Source organism: Diadema antillarum, unplaced genomic scaffold (genome assembly GCF_040938485.1).
Source record: "Diadema antillarum isolate AM-2024a unplaced genomic scaffold, OU_Dant_1.0 seq00001792_RagTag, whole genome shotgun sequence".
NCBI lineage: Eukaryota > Metazoa > Echinodermata > Echinoidea > Diadematoida > Diadematidae > Diadema > Diadema antillarum.
The window spans coordinates 202,254-221,431 of record NW_027272470.1 but is presented as its reverse complement, the minus strand read 5'-3'; the positions used below and the strand labels follow the sequence as shown (position 1 = coordinate 221,431).

At 37.3% G+C, this 19,178-nt stretch overlaps 1 protein-coding gene across 1 annotated transcript in view; it reads right to left on the bottom strand.

The window, feature by feature from the left end:
- Positions 1–213: 213 nt before the first annotated feature.
- The window catches only part of LOC139712323 (uncharacterized), a gene marked incomplete at its 3' end in the record, with an annotated part of 57,433 nt that continues 38,468 nt past the window's right edge, over positions 214–19,178 (bottom strand). Inside the window, exons 14-24 of the mRNA XM_071624162.1 lie at positions 18,988–19,162; positions 18,095–18,234; positions 16,998–17,145; positions 15,566–15,751; positions 14,172–14,354; positions 12,857–12,999; positions 8,998–9,195; positions 8,276–8,402; positions 5,251–5,373; positions 3,601–3,760; positions 214–395 (exon numbers count right to left, since the gene is read on the bottom strand). Of these exons, the coding sequence (XP_071480263.1) occupies positions 214–395; positions 3,601–3,760; positions 5,251–5,373; positions 8,276–8,402; positions 8,998–9,195; positions 12,857–12,999; positions 14,172–14,354; positions 15,566–15,751; positions 16,998–17,145; positions 18,095–18,234; positions 18,988–19,162 (1,765 nt within the window). The remainder of the gene's footprint in view (positions 396–3,600; positions 3,761–5,250; positions 5,374–8,275; positions 8,403–8,997; positions 9,196–12,856; positions 13,000–14,171; positions 14,355–15,565; positions 15,752–16,997; positions 17,146–18,094; positions 18,235–18,987; positions 19,163–19,178) is intronic.

Below are 19,178 nucleotides of genomic sequence, written 5' to 3'. Positions count from 1 at the left end.
TTCTAAACATGTGGGTCATCTTATTTAGGAGGATTAAGTCTGTTTGACAGGTAAATGTAAACTGCTGCATTGAATTTTCTCATTAATTTCAGTGCATGATTCATTACACAGTGAACAGTGATATTTGACACTGGATGATTTTGACTGGCCTCAAGTGCACTCTTTTAAAGACCCTTTTTTAAACAGCTGAGATGTGTATAAATCTCTGCTCACCTCTTCATCCTCCTCCCAGCTATCCCAGTCAGAGTCTGAGTCTTCCTTGTCAGTGCCTGAAGATGGAGAGACTCCAATACCCCTGGCTGTCTGCTGGTCACTGCCTGAAGATAGCCTGGGTGTCTGGTTACTCCCACCACTGGCATTCAGAGCCAGAGACTCAGACAAAGGGTGGCTGGATCCTGAAACATATAATACAAGTATACCGATATTGACAAATTAGTGAAAAACTTATTTTTCAAAGCCCTGCTGTGTACAGCATTATTGCTATTGGTGAATATTTGAATACTTAGTAGACACCTTGCAGACACAGAATTGGCATGTGCTATGTTTAGATCAATTGTCTCCCTCTGTACAAATAAGTTTGTAAGATTGCAACTGCTGATCTGCATTTTTAATAAGTATGTCACAAAAAGGAACCAGCAGCAAATAAACTTGTCATCTACTGTTGTAGTTGACACAATAAATGACAGGTTTGATTCCCACTGGTTCCTTTTTCAGACATGTCTGTTAAAAACGTAAATCAGCAGTTGTGATCTTACAAATTAATCTGTACAGAGAGAGACAATACATTATTGACAAAAATCATAGCACATCTTCACCACTTTGCTTTAACAATCTCTTGCTTTCATGTAATTGTCATATTATCAATTCAAGAGGCATCAATACATATTTGACCAGGGAGATCAACATTTACCATATGACCTCCCCCCCCCCCCCCCCCCCCAGGAAAAAAATACAAATAAAGAACACATTGGTATATTGTATAGTTTAATGAAAATACAGGTCATTTCCTTTAATTTATATTAATCTGCCCTATCACATAATATGCAACCACACTCTAACCTAACTTCCTTCTTTCCACACAAAGTTGATAATCTCTGCTGCTAATCAGCTCACACAACATACCATAACAATCATGTAAAAAAAAAAAACCAGGAAAGATCAAACAATCTATCAATTTTTTTCCATTTTTCGTGTGTACAGGAAAAAATGCATGTCTTGATATCATTGAATGAAGTCAAGAGACTTCTCATTCTATGTATTCTATTCACAATGCAGATCACTGAACTGCAAAAAGTAAACTGACAAAGCCATGCATGTTAAAAACTGTGTGCACTACACTTGAATAACATTCATTCTTTCTCTGTTTATTTGTATTCCATATCCACTGCATACAATGAAAAATATTTTAGGGAATAACAGAGAAGCTAAAACAATAAAGTTACCAAAATGTAGTATTAACATTAGTGTATAAACAACAGAATTTGGATTTACAATAAAACAGCAAACAATACAGTATTGCACCCCCCCCCCCCCACACACACACACACACACCACATCCAGGTTGGAGGACTGCATGCATGTTCCCTAAATCCCCAGTAAATGGGTACTTTCTGTGAGATGGGGGTGCTTTCAAAGGAAGAAAATGAGCAAATGTGTACCCTGAATGAGACGGGGGGGGGGGGGGGGGGGGGGGCAGGGTTATGCAAAAACATATTGTGTACATCAATATAAAAAAGGAACATTATTTTCTGCATAAATCCTGACTAGATATCTGAGGCAGTTTTTATTACTCAGCTGCAAGATTTTAATCTGAAACAGTATACCAGAGACTGAAGAATGACTGTTGTGATGTGCAGTCTTCACCAAAAATAAAATCAACAGAGAATTCATATCACTTCTACAAAAGTAGCAGTCCTATCTAAAAACAATAAAAACATAATGTTATTGTTCATTGCTGGAAAAAAAAAAACCAACAACCTACATCCGGGTCATATACGTGATACTCATTTATCCATACTAGCAGAGTATGTTTCTAAGGATGCAGGATGGTTGTATTTGGTCAGAACAAACCACTTGTTTATATGGAACAGCATTCTATTCATCAAATCTGATGAATCTGACATCACTTGTTCAACTAATGACATACATTCTCCACAGGGAGAAACATTTGTTCCATTTGTCTTGTCTTTCTTTTTGTTTGAACAGTACACTGTAGTTGAAGGTTGAAACAGTATAACAGCTTTTATGAAAGAAAAAGGAATGTGTTTATGACATTCTGGTTGAGCAGTAGAGGATTTGAAGTAACAAAGACTCACACAGATAATGGTTCAATTCTATAGCTACTTGCTCCTTGCGTTGTCATTGTCAAATTTTTTGTCGAATTCATTTTTTTTTTTTCAGTTCTCTCACACATCTTAGGACATTGTGCCAATCTAAACAAATTGATACAAATTGAGATCTATCACCCTAGGGATACATTTGTTCCATTTGTCTTGTCTTTATTTTTGTTTGAACAGTACACTGTAGTTGAAGGTTGAAACAGTATAACAGCTTTTATGAAAGAAAAAGGAATGTGTTTATGACATTCTGGTTGAGCAGTAGAGGATTTGAAGTAACAAAGACTCACACAGATAATGGTTCAATTCTATAGCTACTTGCTCCTTGCGTTGTCATTGTCAAATTTTTTGTCGAATTCATTTTTTTTTTTTCAGTTCTCTCACACATCTTTAGACATTGTGCCAATCTAAACAAATTGATACAAATTGAGATCTATCACCCTAGGGATACTATCTGCCCAGTTAGGTGAAAAAAAAAAAATCATGGGGTATTAAAGAAGAAATTTAAAATCTAAAGGTAATATGCACGACACACGATGGATGCTGGCTGATATATGATTGAAACCTTTGACTCAGGTGAGCTAAAAACACCAAATATTCTTGTCTGGCAAGAAAGTTGGCACATAATTGAAATAGCAGCATGAGCAAATACATTTAATTATCACTTACAATGTACAAATGCACTATCTTTATTATTCTGATCATTTGATGGCAGAAGTGCTGAAATGCTCTAAGAGCTAAACCAATGTTTGTCTACTTATTTGCCCCAATGAGTCCTGTACACTTCTAATGTATGTGCACAAGTTTTCTCATGGATGAAGCTTCAAAGGAAACCAAAGCCCAAATATAATTGTGGATTTTGAATGAAAGCAGCAACATTATTAGAACACATCAATGAAAAGTTGAGGAAAATTGGATAATCGATTAAAAAGTTACACATTTTCAATATTTCAGTACTGTTATTGCTGAATAAGAAGACTACGGAAGTTCATGATGTCATTATGGACAACAATATAAAGAAAATTTTAGAATTCCACAAAATGTAATTTTTCATGAAAAGTATACATTCCATCACATTGTTATGGACATTAGGTAAAGGCAATATTATTCCCCCTGCTGTCTGAAAGCAGTAAATCAAGTGCTCTTTTGTTATGCTAGAAAAGTACAAATATGTTTAATTTTCTTTATATTTCCCATATATTTTGTTCACATTTTCACTTCTTTTTCTCCTGCACATTTCCAACAGCCCAAGCACACTACTTACCCTTCCGTTCCACCTCTTCCTCCTCCTCATCATCATCAGAGATTCTCAGGTTATCTACAGGACTGGCAGGGATGTCATTGGAGGCAAAGAGGACCAGTTTGCCTCCTATCCCCCTTTCATTGTCATCATCAGCAAAAGTCAATGATGCCGCAGTCAGTGACTGTAACATTGACAAGCACATAGACTATCACTAACAATGGGAACGAGTAGGATATAATTCATGACAGATGTTGAAGACCTGTATAATAAGAGCTGTGAATGGTCATGACTAGCTTGGAGGATGACATGAATCCACTGAGGGTCTCCAACAGACAACTTATCAAGTCTTTTGATAGGAAAAGACCACATGAGCCATTCTTGGGTGTTTCTCAACATATGTATATATATATATTTTTTTTTTTTTTTTTTTTTTCTGGATAGTGTAAATTCTATTGACTTTACAGCTTCCTTCAATATATGGTACTAGTTGTCTTCAAAGCTTGCTTCTTTGCTAGCAGAATATTACTGCTGCATGAGGATAAGTTATCATTATTCTGTTCCTGAAAAGATAACATTATAAAATGAGTATGTCATACTTGGTACACTTGATGTGGCTGCTGAAAACCTGGGGGTATGTGAACAGTAGGCCTATAGGCAAGGATCAGGTGTCTATTCTACTCTGTTGAACTTTATGTGTGATATCAAATTTGAAATTTGGATGGTGCACACTTGCTCATAGATCACTTTGTTTTCTTTTCATTTCATTTACTTTGTTCCTAACAAAAATGCAATTGCAAATAACACATTTAAATGCACATCATTACACAAAATCAGTACAGTATTGTAATCAAGGAAAATACTGTAAATTGAAATACAATAAATATGGAACTATTATGACAAACAATAATAAAAAAAAAAATGTTGGAAATGGAGGAGACTCCTAAAAAGCAGGGTTTGTAGTTTGCAGGTTCCTCATAAACAATAATGCATTGTCTAACAAAGTATGAAACATGAGATCCCGCCCTTTCAGTGTAACAAGTGACCAATCGGCACAAGTCTGGAGAAGAGATAACATTCTGATGTCATCTGATCGCAACATCATTAACATGTGAGAAGCATAAAGCATACAGAACACACTGAAAGTGAAGGGTAATAGTAGGAGTGACATTTTCACTCATGGATACTGAGTATTTAACAGCATGAGATCTCTTAAAGATAGAGTGAAAATGGCTTTCTAGCTGACTTCATCATGATTCCTTAATCCATTCTAGCTAAAAATGGGAATGAACTAGGAATAACCCTCATACTTATATTTAGCATAAGGGTCTATAGAATTATCAAAATAAGGAACATGCTTTATTTTCATTCATTCTTTATCATTTAATATTCAAATGTTGATTTTCATAAGGTTTCTCAATTTCAAGTAGCAATCTACATACATGTATATGTACATAATACTACTTTTGTATCATTACAGGTTTTAAGGAAATGCTCATAACCACTAATTTTGACAACTAAAACCCAACTGTATCTTCGTCATTTTCAGCTTCTTCATGGTACAAAATATAAACAGCAGAGCTGATTACAGGTTTCCTTAAATGCATCATAACTTCCAATATATTTTGTACATGTATGAATCTACAAAGATAAAAATAAAGTAGGGCAACTCACAGTAGAATCAAATCTTGCTGCTATTGCAGAAAACAACCTCTGTAGATGAGATGCTGATGGGACACACACACTGAGGTCTTGATACATCTCCAGGACCTGACGCAGTGTAGAGAGGTCCAAAGTCTAAGAGAATGAAGTGAATAAATTATTCCTATTTCATTAATGTGTTACTGGTTTGCTGGCATATTTTTATTTGAAGAAGAGAGGGAGAAAAACAACAAAAACAAGTGGTAAAATGAAGAATGTGAACACTACACTAAGAAAATCAAGTTTTTCAACCCATTAAACAATCACATGCAATAAGTTGCTCACCCCTGATATCAAAGCAAGCTGACATGATCGAAAATAATATAAAATAGGACATACTTTTTAGTCCTACTACTACTACTGCTACTGCTACTACTCCTACTACTACTACAACGATGACGACGAAGACGATGACTGCAACAACAACAGTAATGACTATTACTACCACTACTACTGCCATTCCATGAGCTAAATGCAGTCCATATATTTGTAGGTATTTTTTATACGTGACCAGTTGGAACTTTATGCCACAAATTCTAGTATTTCAAAATGTTTTCTTTCAAGTGAGCAACATGATATCAGTCAAAGTAAGTTTTAGTTTTGTCCATGCTAATGTAGGGTGACTTCTCTCTTTGTTTCTGACAACCATGTACCAAAAATGACCATCTCAAACAGCCAGTCATATTATATTTTTCTGCACATATGTCCACACAGCAGGGCCTTCCTCCACATGATGTTGATGATTACTTCTTCCTTTCACTCCACTTGCCCCCTGATGTCATCATAAGATGGAACCAACTCATCTCTGGTAACGTTCCTTCTCTCAAGTTCTCTCTCAAGTCCTTTTTGTTTTTTCTAAAGTCATGGTTTCTGGGACAGCCGTCAAGACATTAAACTTGTAAACATGCTTACAGCACAACTTTGTCCACAGACTCAGTTCAACAGCAATTCCATTAACTTCTTAAAGCCTGCTAGCACATCACATGCCTTCCAGATTATCACCAGGAAGCTATTAGTAAGCATGACTGTTCATCCCTTGTGTCAAAATCATTTCCACCTTAAGTGGGCCAAAATCTCATGATCTTGTGCTTCTCTAAAGTGCATTGTGACCTCCATATCTTTTAGTGTTGCACCATTTCTTCACCTTAATTGGAATTTACCTCAATTATATATTGTGAATGCAGAAATATTAGTAGTATGTACCAGTGAAGTTTGTGGAAAATCTGATGATCTGTTCAAAAGTTATGAATTTCTAAAATTTTGGTTCAATATACATGTCATCATTGCCAAATAAGAAGACTACAATTCCTGATGTCTAAGTAGAACAGTAATATAAGAGACCATAAAGAGAATTCCACAAAATTTCATATTTGTAAAAGTACACAGTATTTTGACATTTTATCTATGCTGATAAGGGTAGTATTATTGCCCCTGCCTTCTGAAAATGAACCTGGTATTACAGTAAAGTGCTCTCTCATTATGCTACAAAAAGAAAAATATAATATCAATAATTTCATAGACAATTAGGAAGCTTAATTTCCTCATTAAACTAGAATTATCACTGAAGGTGATTAATACCCCCCTAGTGTTGCTTTATAGTATGTGATGTCATGTTGGCAATGACGTTAATACCAAGTTTGTGCATTTGTCGAATTGGAAACAGAATAATTTTAGTTTACTGTACAATTACAGAGTTGACACTGAGTTGACACTTACAGAAAATGGAAACATGCTTTCCCCCAGCATCACTACACTTAAAGACCATCATACACACCAAATTTGACCTTCATAGCTTGAATGGTTTATTTTGATTTAAAAAAAATGAGTGGTTACCATGGAAACACATTTTCCTTAAACTAACACATCAGTGTCTTGCAAAATTACACTTCTAAATCATACATACTAAGTTTGACTTTAATTGCTTGAATGATGGAAAAGTTATTCGATCTGCAAGGTTTTGGTAAAATTGTGGCTACCATGGCAACGGTTTGTGTGACAAACACAAAAATTATGTGTTCCACATCTATACCTCAGGGCCATAATGCCTACCAAATTTGGTTTCAATTGCTTGAAAACTGGGGAAGAAGTTCACTCCCTAGGATTAAAAACAAAACAAAACATGCGATTACCATGGCAACACATTGTCCGATACAAATACAAAGGACATTTTGCAAAACTACACTTAAAGAGCATCATACACACCAAATTTCACCTCCATAGATTAAATGGTTAAATTTGATGCAAAAATGAGTGGTTACCATGGCAACACATTTTTCTTATATCAACACATTGGTGTCTTGCATAACTACACCTCCCAATCATCACACATACTAAATTTGACCTTAATTGCTTGAATGACGTGGAAGTTATTCAATCTACAAGGTTTTGGTGAAATTATGGTTACCATGGCAATGCTTTGTCCGTCAAACAAAAAAATTATGTGTTCCACATCTATGCCTCAAGGCCATAATGCCTACCAAATTTGATTTCAATTGCTTCAAACCTGTGGAAGTTGTTCACTCCACAAGATTTCGAAGAAAACATGCGGTTACCATGGCAACACTTTGTCAAGTACAAACACAAAGAGTGTCTTGCATAACTACACCTATAGATCATCATAGATACCAATTTTGAAATTGATTGCTTACATACTACGGAAGTTATTCAATCCACAAAGTTTTGGTAAAATTATGGTTACCATGGCAATGCATTGTCCGACAAACACAAAAAACATGTCTTGCACATCTATACCTCAATATCATCATTTACCCTAAGTTTCATTTAAATTGCTTCAAAACTGTAGGAGGAGTTTGCGATGCAAGATTTTGCAACAGACCAACCGACCGACCGCCCGCCCGACCGACCGCCCGCCCGCCCGCCCGCCCGACCGCCCGCCCGACCGCCCACCCGACCACCCGTCCGCCCGACCGACTGCCCGCCTGACCAACATCATGATGATTCCTATCACACTATGTGTGGCAGGGGTATAACTATGTACCTTGGACTTAATAAGGGTTGTCATTTCCCACAAGGCAAGCTCCAGGCTATTGTGGAATTGTTGAGGAATCTCAGATCTTCCATGTTCTGTGATGTGACCCTTTACTATGGTAACCAGTATAGAGCATCTGAGGATGTAATCATGGGGAAAAATGTGAACATGAAACTACAAACAAACGTTTAATTTTGAACAAGAAAATTCTGGTCGTAATGAAGTAAGCTTCGCCAATGACAAGTAGTAAATCAACACTTTATTGAAGCATATCAAACAAAAAGTAAAATACTGTATTAAAGATTAACAACACTACTGCAAGTGAGAAAGAAATGTATGAACAAGCATATATGATTTAAAGACACAGATCTAACAGTAACTCACAAAATATTATTCTACATCAGCAGCACAAAATTTACTGCTCCTACAACCTTACACTTGAATAGGTACATTTCGCAAACATGGTAATGATTGTGCTTCCATAATTCTATATGTGGAACTCCAGTGATCACAGGCATATGTAAACATGTGTAATCAACCATTCAAATTATCTCCAGCAAGACTGTCTCAAAATGGATTTTACATTTTTTAAACATGTAGGCTTTTAATAGAATGAAGATCATCAAATCAGGTGCAAATTACATTATGTTTGCTGAATTATAATGTGACTCTAAGTTATAAAGATCTTGTTTTTATTGAGGATTTCATCCTACCCATTCAGGACATCTTACCCATCTAGAAGTGCTTTGGCAATGTCTTCATCTTCCTGGTAATCCCCAAGCTGTGCACAGAGGACTGGCAAGGTGCAGCTAGCCATGGTGGGGTGGCATCGCCGTAGGTATTCTAGCATGAGACAGTGGCTTTCCCGCAGCACATAACGCTCAAGCTGCTTGCTGTATGACTCTGCACTCTCATCCTTCAAGCAGCAGCTGTAAAGGGCAAGGGTTAGAGCAGGAACATACTTAATACTCATCAACACACATGTGAGGGGAGTAGTATGTATATATCCCAAATAGTACTTTTCCAAGTATTACATCAAAAGATCATAATACAGATTTTAGGTTTCAGAAAGCTGGTTTCATTGTGAAACAACGCAGGTCAACATCAGTTTTGATAGTGAGTGTTATCATGACAAGTACGTACCAACAGTGTGACTGGGTCTTTTTTACTTTTGAGAAATATAACAGCCCTGCCGGCTGTCAGACAGAAGCTCGGTGGTCCAGTGGATACATGGCTTCTACTAAAACACTGAATAATTGGTGCATATTTAAGTCAATGTAGGGCAATTTGTCAATCAGTTGCAACAAATGCATAATATGAAATTTGTACATGAAATCACCCTACATTATGTAAGAAAGAGAAAATGCAGGAAATTATCACATGAGCCTATCTCTGGACTCTGGATGTATATATATATATATATATATATATATATATGGATATATATATATATATATATATATATATATCGTCGCTGGGATGACAAGACCTTGTGTCTGTAATTTTGGTTAAAATTACTTTTTTGGATTAATGGTCAAACAAGGAAAAGTAGAAATTACGCGGTGCGTAATACATGTCCCCGCCGGAAGTAGCATTTAGTAGCAAAATGTACAATATAGGTAAAAAGATGAAGGTCAAAGGTCAAAGAAGTCAAAGGTCAAAATTCTATGTAGAAGTTTTGAAGCCCTCACCTAGTGCCATCACATAAAGCAAACGGAATCGAAATCGGGTGAGAAATGGCGAAGGAGTAGCATTTTGTAGCCAATGTACAATATAGGTAAAAAAATCAAGGTCAAAGGTCAAAGAAGTCAAAGGTCAAAATTCTGTGTAGAAGTTTTGAAGCCCTCACCTAGTGCCATCACTTAAAGCAAACGGAATTGAAATCGGGTTACAAATGGCAAAGGAGTAGCATTTTGTAGCAAAATGTACAATATAGGTAAAAAATCAAGGTCAAAGGTCAAAGGTCAAAATTCTGTGTAGAAGTTTTGAAGCCCTCACCTAGTGCCATCACATAAAGCAAACGGAATCAAAATCGGGTTAGAAATGGCGAAGGAGTAGCATTTTGTAGGCAATGTACAATATAGGTAAAAAAATCAAGGTCAAAGGTCAAAGAAGTCAAAGGTCAAATTCTGTGTAGAAGTTTTGAAGCCCTCACCTAGTGCCATCACTTAAAGCAAACGGAATTGAAATCGGGTTACAAATGGCGAAGGAGTAGCATTTTGTAGCAAAATGTACAATAAAGGTCAAAAATCAAGGTCAAAGGTCAAAGAAGTCAAAGGTCAAAATTCTGTGTAGAAGTTTTGAAGCCCTCACCTAGTGCCATCATATAAAGCAAACAGAATCAAAATCGGGTTAGAAATGGCGAAGGAGTAGCATTTTGAAGCAAAATGTACAATATAGGTCAAAGGTCAAGGTCAAAGGTCACAATTGAAATTCTGTATAGAAGTTTCAAAGCTCCCATGTAGTGCTATCATATAAAGCAAACAGAATCAAAATCGGGTTAGAAATGGCGAAGGAGTAGCATTTTGAACATTTTGATCACACACAGACGCACACACGGACGGACGGACGGACGGACGGACACACACACGTACGGAGCCCGTTTCATAGTCCCCTGCTCGAACTCGCTCGGCGGGGACAATAATGGGTTAAGTGATGTCCTGTCCATATCCCAACTGTCTTACTCCAAAAAAGAAGCCACCACAGCATATCAAAGGAAAGGCTCTCCCATTCGCCACAGTGCTTTGGCCGCCATGTTTTTTGGCTCTCCTGAACATTTGACATTTTATAGATACGAGGTCTTGTCAACCCAGCGACGATATATATATATATATATATATATATATATATATATATATATATAAATATATATATATATATATATAAATGTAAACGAACACTCCAGTTATCAAGTACTGAGCCCCAGGTTACTCTGCTGTTTTCTTAATGAGAAATACACATGAAAACAATGAACACATTCACTTATGTTGATAGGCACATCAAGTGTGACCAATCCTAAACTCATAAATATACTGTGCTTTCATGAATACATGTGCATGGCACATCCCCCCCCCCAAAAAAAAAAAAAAAAAAAAAAAAAAACTAGAAATGTCGCTATGGCGACTGATGCCTCCGCTATAATGCATGATTCTCCCAATAGGTGTACAGTATAATGCCTTCACAATGTGTGATGACAGTTTCACATAACTGGCAAAATAATGAAATGACAGGTTTGTCAGAAATATCTTGAATGTTCACTTTCCTTGAACTGCGTTTGCTATAATTGTCTATTAAAGAGTGCAGGTACATGTATTAGGGGAATTGAGGATTTTTACTTGACTTCTGACTGACCCTTTTCTAAGTTTATACACTGAGTAATTTTCAAGTTATGAAGAAAGAGTGTAATTACAGTATAAAATACATTTTTTTTTGCATTCAAACCTGACCTTGACCCTTAACCTTTGATCTTTGACCTTCTGGCAGGAAATTTCCAAGAGAATCTCCATTAGGTAATACATGTATATTAATTTTTAAAAATAATAATGCAAGCATTGCATATACTAGTATATGAGGGAAATAGTAAAATCTTGACGAGTTGACCTTGACCATTGATCCCTGACTATTGACCCATGACCCCTAAATTCCCTAGATAATCCCTGCCAGTCAGTACATGCGTATGTACCAAGTTCCATGAAGATACATTGAACCATTTGTGAAAATTAAGTGAAATTGTAACATTTTCACCTAATCTTTGACCTTTTGACCTTTGACCTTATGACATGAAACTCTCTCTTGAGAATCTTTATGCAGTAGTACATGTCTACACTAAGTTTCAAGAAAATACCTTGGGGCATTGCATGGATATGGGGGAAATAGCAACATTTTTAGCATTTGACCTTGACCGTTTGACCTTTGACCTCTTGCCAATGTCACTAAAATCTACGCAACTAATTGCCCCATCATACATCATCCTTGGACCAAGTTTGGTGAAAGCTGCTTCATCCAGTTTCGACTTATCACGTAAAAAGATAAATTTTAGGATTTGACCTTGACCTTTGACCTTTGACCTCTGTCCGATTTCACTCAAAAATTAATCAAGTAATTGTCCCACCATACATCATCCTTGGACAAAGTTTGGTGAAATTTGCTTGATCCAGTCTTGAGTTATCGCGTAAACAGATACAATTTCATGATTTGACCTTGACCTTTGACCTTTGGCCGATTTCACCCAAAATCTAATCAAGTAATTGCCCCATCATACTTTATACTTGGACCAAGTTTGGTAAAATTCCAGTCAATGTTACTCAAGTTATCGCGTAAACGAATGCGGACGGACGTACGAACGTACGTACGGACGGAAGGACGTACGGACGGAAGGACGTACGGACGGACGGACAACCCGAAAACATAATGCCTCCGGCACCACTTCGTGGCGGAGGCATAAAAAAACCAAACACACAAAACACAAAAATACTATTGTAACAGTCATTACTTGTTTGATTCTCAGCATTTTTAAGTACTCATCACATGAGGATAAATCTACTTAGTAAATGAACCGGAGAACATAATATCACTGTTTACGAATCTTACCACAAGAACCCATCAAGGGGAATAAGCACATCAAATTCATCCACAACCTGGCTCTGGACTGTGCACACTGCACTGTTGGGATGGGTGTGGCTAAAGATGCGCATGCGAAACTGATGTAGTGCTCGGTCCAGTGACTCCTTCTCCTGAGATGGAAACAACAAGAAAAACATGTAGAAGATACCATTGTTGCTGATGCTGCTGCTAACCTAATAGTGTAAATGCAGGCAAGCTGCTTGCTTTTTATGACAGATCCATACATGAATGATGGTTACTTTCCTCTCGAGTTGTCTGTTGATAGCAGTGTTAACTGTAACAATGAAATATACACAGACACACTTTAAAAAAAAGTAGTCTTCCCTTAATCTTGCAATCCTTCTTCTACCTTTTCCTACCACTACTACACTTAGGTACAGTCAAATTATCATTTCTAGTATGATTACAACTAAAATTTCTCCTACTATGAGTGTTATTTCTGCTACAACAACTACTAGCTGCCACTGCTACCACCACTGCTGCGACTCCTGCTACTACCACTTCTACCACAACGATTGCTTTGATTACCACAACAACTAAAGGTAGGAATAACATTATCACTACCACTATCACACCTGTAACTACTACCTCAATTTCTTTTACAATACAGACACATTGACATCTTTTTCTGCTGCCACTTACTATTGATAGTAAGCAAATAATCAACGTTGGTGAAGGTGATGGGACAAACTATCACTTCCGAGGCGATCTGGATGTAGCTATCTTTCCGAAGCGCAGCTGAGGAAAGATAGCATATACATTCAGATTGCCAAGGAAGTGATAGTTTGTCTCATTGCCTGAAACTGAAAGTTGATTATTTGCTTTATATTCCACATCTAGGGTCCTAGATATTCCCATTTTGTTTACTTTTAGTTTTTAGTTTACTTTAGACGTATGCGCGTAGATGACAAAACAATGAATTTGATCTGCGCACCGCGCGGCACCGAAATAAAAGCGTGTTGCACTGAGGACTATCAAGTGACCTAGTTAAATGATAGTCCACACTGCAACGCACTTTTATTTCGCGCGTATCCATCTCGCGATAGGACTGTATGGACTGAAGAGATCAGCAAAACAAAAGGGACTATCAACTAGAGTGTAATGAACTTTTCTTCTCAAGTGATGTGATGGGCAAAACTACGCTTAATCACGTGATCAGCTCTTGACCAATCCTATAGCAAGCTTCTTAGTATGTGGAATATAATCACTAATAGCAACTCTATGGGTGGAAGTTTGTGCCAAGATATATTTCGGAAAGAGGGTGATTGTGTACTCAACTCACCTCCTCCAACTCAGCTTCAAAGTAGGCAAGAGCAAGAAGCAATATCTCCATAGCAACCACAGAGAGTTTGTCAATGATCTCTCGCTCCATAAGCTGTCTGGCTATGGTAACCCAGACAGGCAGACCCTGGGTGACTGCTACCACGATGGAAGCTGACACTTGGCGACAAGATTCAGAGTCACGCTGGTGACAGGGTGGATAGAGTGTTGCAAGATCATTGTCAAAGAGATGCAGTCGTCATTTATTCATTACAATCACAAAATTTACAATGTGAGACATTTTTCCACGAGGTATTGCAGCTTGCTTGTATACAAACCATGGCAAGACACTACATTACAGAAATTATCTTATCTGCCTGAACAAAGTCTTCATTAGGAGTTGTACATCTTGTACCAAGGTGCCTGCATCCCGGTGCCTGCATCCCAATGCCAGATTCCTCCAGAATAATTCTGTGCATGAGACTCTGCCTCCAATAATTTGTGATTGCCCATTTTTTATTCTTTCTACAATGAGCATTCTTACTACAAAGGACATATTCACACGAGGTTGCCATCAGTGTGTTTCAATGGTTGTTTGCATCAAAACGCAATGAAGAAACTTCAGAATAATGTCTTGATATCTAACCAGTAAATGTCAATGTCTTAGCTTCAAACACTAATTTCAACCACATTGTAATTTAATTTCTGTTTCTGTTACACTGCCTCGAAATGTGGCAATCTCCACAGAACTAAAGAGCAGTGAATTTCACTGTATCAGAAGTGGCTGTATGATGTCATTCATAGAAGCCTTCATTTCAAAGTAACATACAGCGGGGATCCTTATTTAACTCCTGAAGGCCTGTGAAACAATGAATAACACAACTTACATTCATGAAGTGTGTGCATTTTGTTTTTTTCTTTTTGACAATACAGAGTACATGAGACATCACTTTACTGGCTTGAGAACTATTTACCTGTTACTTCATAGACAGCAATAGGTTATTGTTGTTTTTTTCAATCTGGAAGCTCTTCCTGCTCAATACTTGAGTTTCAGGTTCTTTCAGTATTCATTTATAGTACTGTCATTTTCCTTACCTGGGTTAATGTTAATGATGCGCAAGTTTCATTTAGTTTGTTTATCATACCATAGGCTGATGATTCCATTATATACTTCCTGACTTGGAAATCCAGAGAAAATTTTGTTTAAAAAGTGTTTTTGGAACGAGGAAACATATTCTCTATGGCAAGATGCAAAACAAACAATAAACGAACAAACAAACTTCTACTAACTCTTGACAACATTTATTGAGTCAATTGTGTTTATTCTCATTTCAAATACAAGTCAGGGTGGTAAGAAAAAGGGGAACAGAGTAAGAAAAAACAAATGGAGAGGAGACTAAAAAAATGTAACCCTACCCTGCTTCCTGAGGCTGGTTGCTGTAAAAACTGCATCATTCTGTTGGCATGCTGGATGCTATGCTTCAGCGTCAGGGCAGCGCCATAGCAAACAAGGGAGGCATCACAGGTCAGGCAACGATGCCAAAAGGTTACCAGAGATTCCGGGTGGTACCATCGTAGGCACTCCGCCACCAGAGGGAGGGCCTGTTTAGGGTGCAGAATAACAAATCACGTGTAAGAGCAGACTGAATGAGATTGTCGATATGTACCTCATAAGCACTCATATCATATGGTAACATGTTCAGAGGAGAGCACATTATGTGGAAACAGAGGCTGCATGAACAATGGCTGTAACTTTTTGGTACAGACATTGTATGAGTCAGTTGTATGAGTTGCACAAATCTTGAAGTCTGAGAGTGTTCAGTGAGCATAATATTAAGCTTACCCATTTAAAGTCTAGAATGGGATGTTTACACCTCACATGTCTTAATCAAACCAAAGAGAGAGAGAGAGAGAGAGAGAGAGAGAGAGAGAGAGAGAGAAACAAACAACGAAAGATAAAAATAGTGTACGAACTGTTGGCCAGGAATCCCCACCACAAACAGAATACAAATATATGACGAAGTGAGGGAGAGAAAGTCTGTATTTCTGAACTGGGAGCAATCTATGCATGTAGTCATTCAGTCAAGAATTATAATCAGCTTTAAGGAATGGATGGAGAGTACAAAAGGCAAACATGAATAGAAACAATACACACAGTGACAAAATGAAAACTTGAAGAATTATTGTTCATTCACTAATAACATTGAAGTTTTGACACTATAAATGCAAAAGATCAGAGGACAACGTCACAGAAAACTATAGGAATCTTAGAATCATGCACCTCAATACTCTTAGTCTAAATGAAATGCATTGAGTAGCAAGCAAGTTAATGTATTCACAAGTATATTGCGATGTTCATCTGGTCAGGATGACCTTTGACCTGAATGATATTGATAAATGCTGACAGTGCCACTGAAACCCTTATGTGTCTTCTTCTACCCATAGTACACTTCTACACAAAATCTGAAAAAAATCCATTCAATATTGCAGCCTGTAGAGTTAACCCAAATGGGCTTTCAAAAAATTATTCTCGTGTTCTGAGAGCTAGAACATTTAAGACAAATCATTTTCAATCAAACCTTTGATTGACTTAATGAGAATACCTCAAAAGGTTTTTAAATTACGCTGTCCACAAAATTGATTACAGACAGATGGACAGGACAGACAACCTGAAAACATAATACCTCTGGCAACACTTTGTGGTGGAGGCATACAATTCTTTAAAATATATGGATTAAGAATTACTAAATCTAAATTTCCCATAATCCAATAAATGTCATATTTGCAACATCAAAACAACAACTGAAGAATTGGTGCATGATTAACTCTTCATTTCCTTTTTGCCTACCTGATGGCTCATTCTGCGAAGTTCCCATCGGCTGCTGGCCAGAGAGTTGACCACCTGTAGAAGCATCTGGTTCAGGATGTTTGTGAGTGACTCCAGCTGTAAGCATGGTAACCATGGCAATGGGCTGTCTGGGTCTATTTGGCCATCTCTGTTTGGAGACATATGATTAATGACAGAAGAGTTTGATAACAAAATGAAGTAATGCTAGGTTCTCTATGTTTGGAAGAGGTATTGTGCAGTAAAAGATATGATATGAAAGTGGTTAAAATTTGGACCTACATTGTACAGGAGATTTACACTTTTCACCATGCATTCACTTGCAAACTCTCTTGGAAGAGTCTTGTGTCTTTGAATGTTTTGAAACAGACATATGGCACCATACAAATGCTGTGGATCATCAGTACAATCATCATCATTTTTAAAGCATTAATTAATTTATAATTATCATCCGGCACTCTTTGGGCAGAGACATGAAAGCATGAGCCCTTGAGGATTGATGCACTTCTGAGCTTCAAGTTTTGGCCTTGATACAAACTCCATGATGTCCCCTGGGGCCCGTTTCATAAAACTTGTCATCAGTGACAACTGCCACATTTCAATGACAAATTTGCTCTCAGCCAATCAGATGCAAGGATTTCAGTAGTTTGTCACATCTATGACAACTTGTCACTGATGACAAGTTTTATGAAACTGGCCCCTGATCTGCCATTAACTATCTGTCTCCTTCTAACAAAGTTATCTATATTTTCTGTGTATGCATGTTTAACAGCATTTTTCCATCAGTCACATTAAGTTCCATTTTGAAACGTCTTTTAACATAAGTTTATTTTGCATAAGTCGTAAATGACACTCATGTTTAGTATTCGTAAATCATCATGCTGAATTATCATTCTCTGCTACTTAATGCACACTGGTTGTAAGTGCTATCTATTGATATCATTCACCCAACACATTTTTGTAGTAAAGTCTCAGACTTTATTACTTTTCTTTGTCATGCATGTTGCCCCACATTTATCTTTGGGCCTCTTATAACTTTTCAAGATGGGTATTAAACTCACATTTCAAACTCAAAGAAGATTTAGGTGATTAAGGCTTACTTCACTAGTGACTTGTAGGTACTGAGGAGCCGCCTTGCCTCAAAGGAAAGATCAGTGCAGTGGTCAGCACTGTCAGAGGGTTCCTCAAGGATGGGCTGGTGTAAACTGGCTTTGGCTGGCTCATCAAGGAAGTTTCTGGTCTACAAACACATTAAAGAAATTAGTTGTGATGATTCTCAGGAAATTAAAACTATGAAAGCTCATACATCCATTTGTCGGTCTTACTAGAATAAGCTGAAAGCATACAATTGTATGTTTTTCATAAAATAATATTCCTACATTCATGAACAGATGTTTAAAAATGAAAATCGTTAAAATCTATATGAGGAAAACATATGCCTTTCATGTGCCCACTGACTTTCAGCCGATGTTATGTGGAGACTTGGAATACGTGACAGTAACTACTTATACTAACCTCAGACTCTATTGTACCCAACTCCACAAAACAGGTGAACAAGGTAATGAGAATACTAGGGGACAACTAAAACAATGGAATAAGTCATGCATGTATACAATCAACCATATCGATTGTTGTATATACTCATAATAGCTGTATGTCAATTGTAAGGGATGCATGAACATGCCACACCTGAACTGAACAAATACTGCCACACAATAGCTGTGCAGTTACGAATTGTAATATTTTGAAGACAATGAAACTTGCGTTGGTTATGACATCCACTGTTTGAATGACAACAAAATGTCAACTTCAATATGCAAGATAACTGGGAGGCAAACACTGTCACTCAGAATGATGTAGGTGTAAATGTCTTTGTTAAATTAGTCATCACCACTGTCATCCATACATACACATGTGCCACATTATCACTGTAGGCTGTTAATGACAATCACTTAAAACAAAAAATAATTTCTATCCATCATCAGTAACGTACCTTTATCTTGAGGTTTTTGTCAGCATCATGAGTGAGTCCAAGCAGGGATAGTGTCCCACTGAGTCCATGGCTTGCCCTGCGGCCTCCTTGTAGGTTACCATCAGGCCCCGATGGGAATGAGTAATGCTTGGTCATGGGCTGGTTGAAAAAGTGACCCTCTGCCATTGTCTGTGCTCTACAGAAAATTGGTT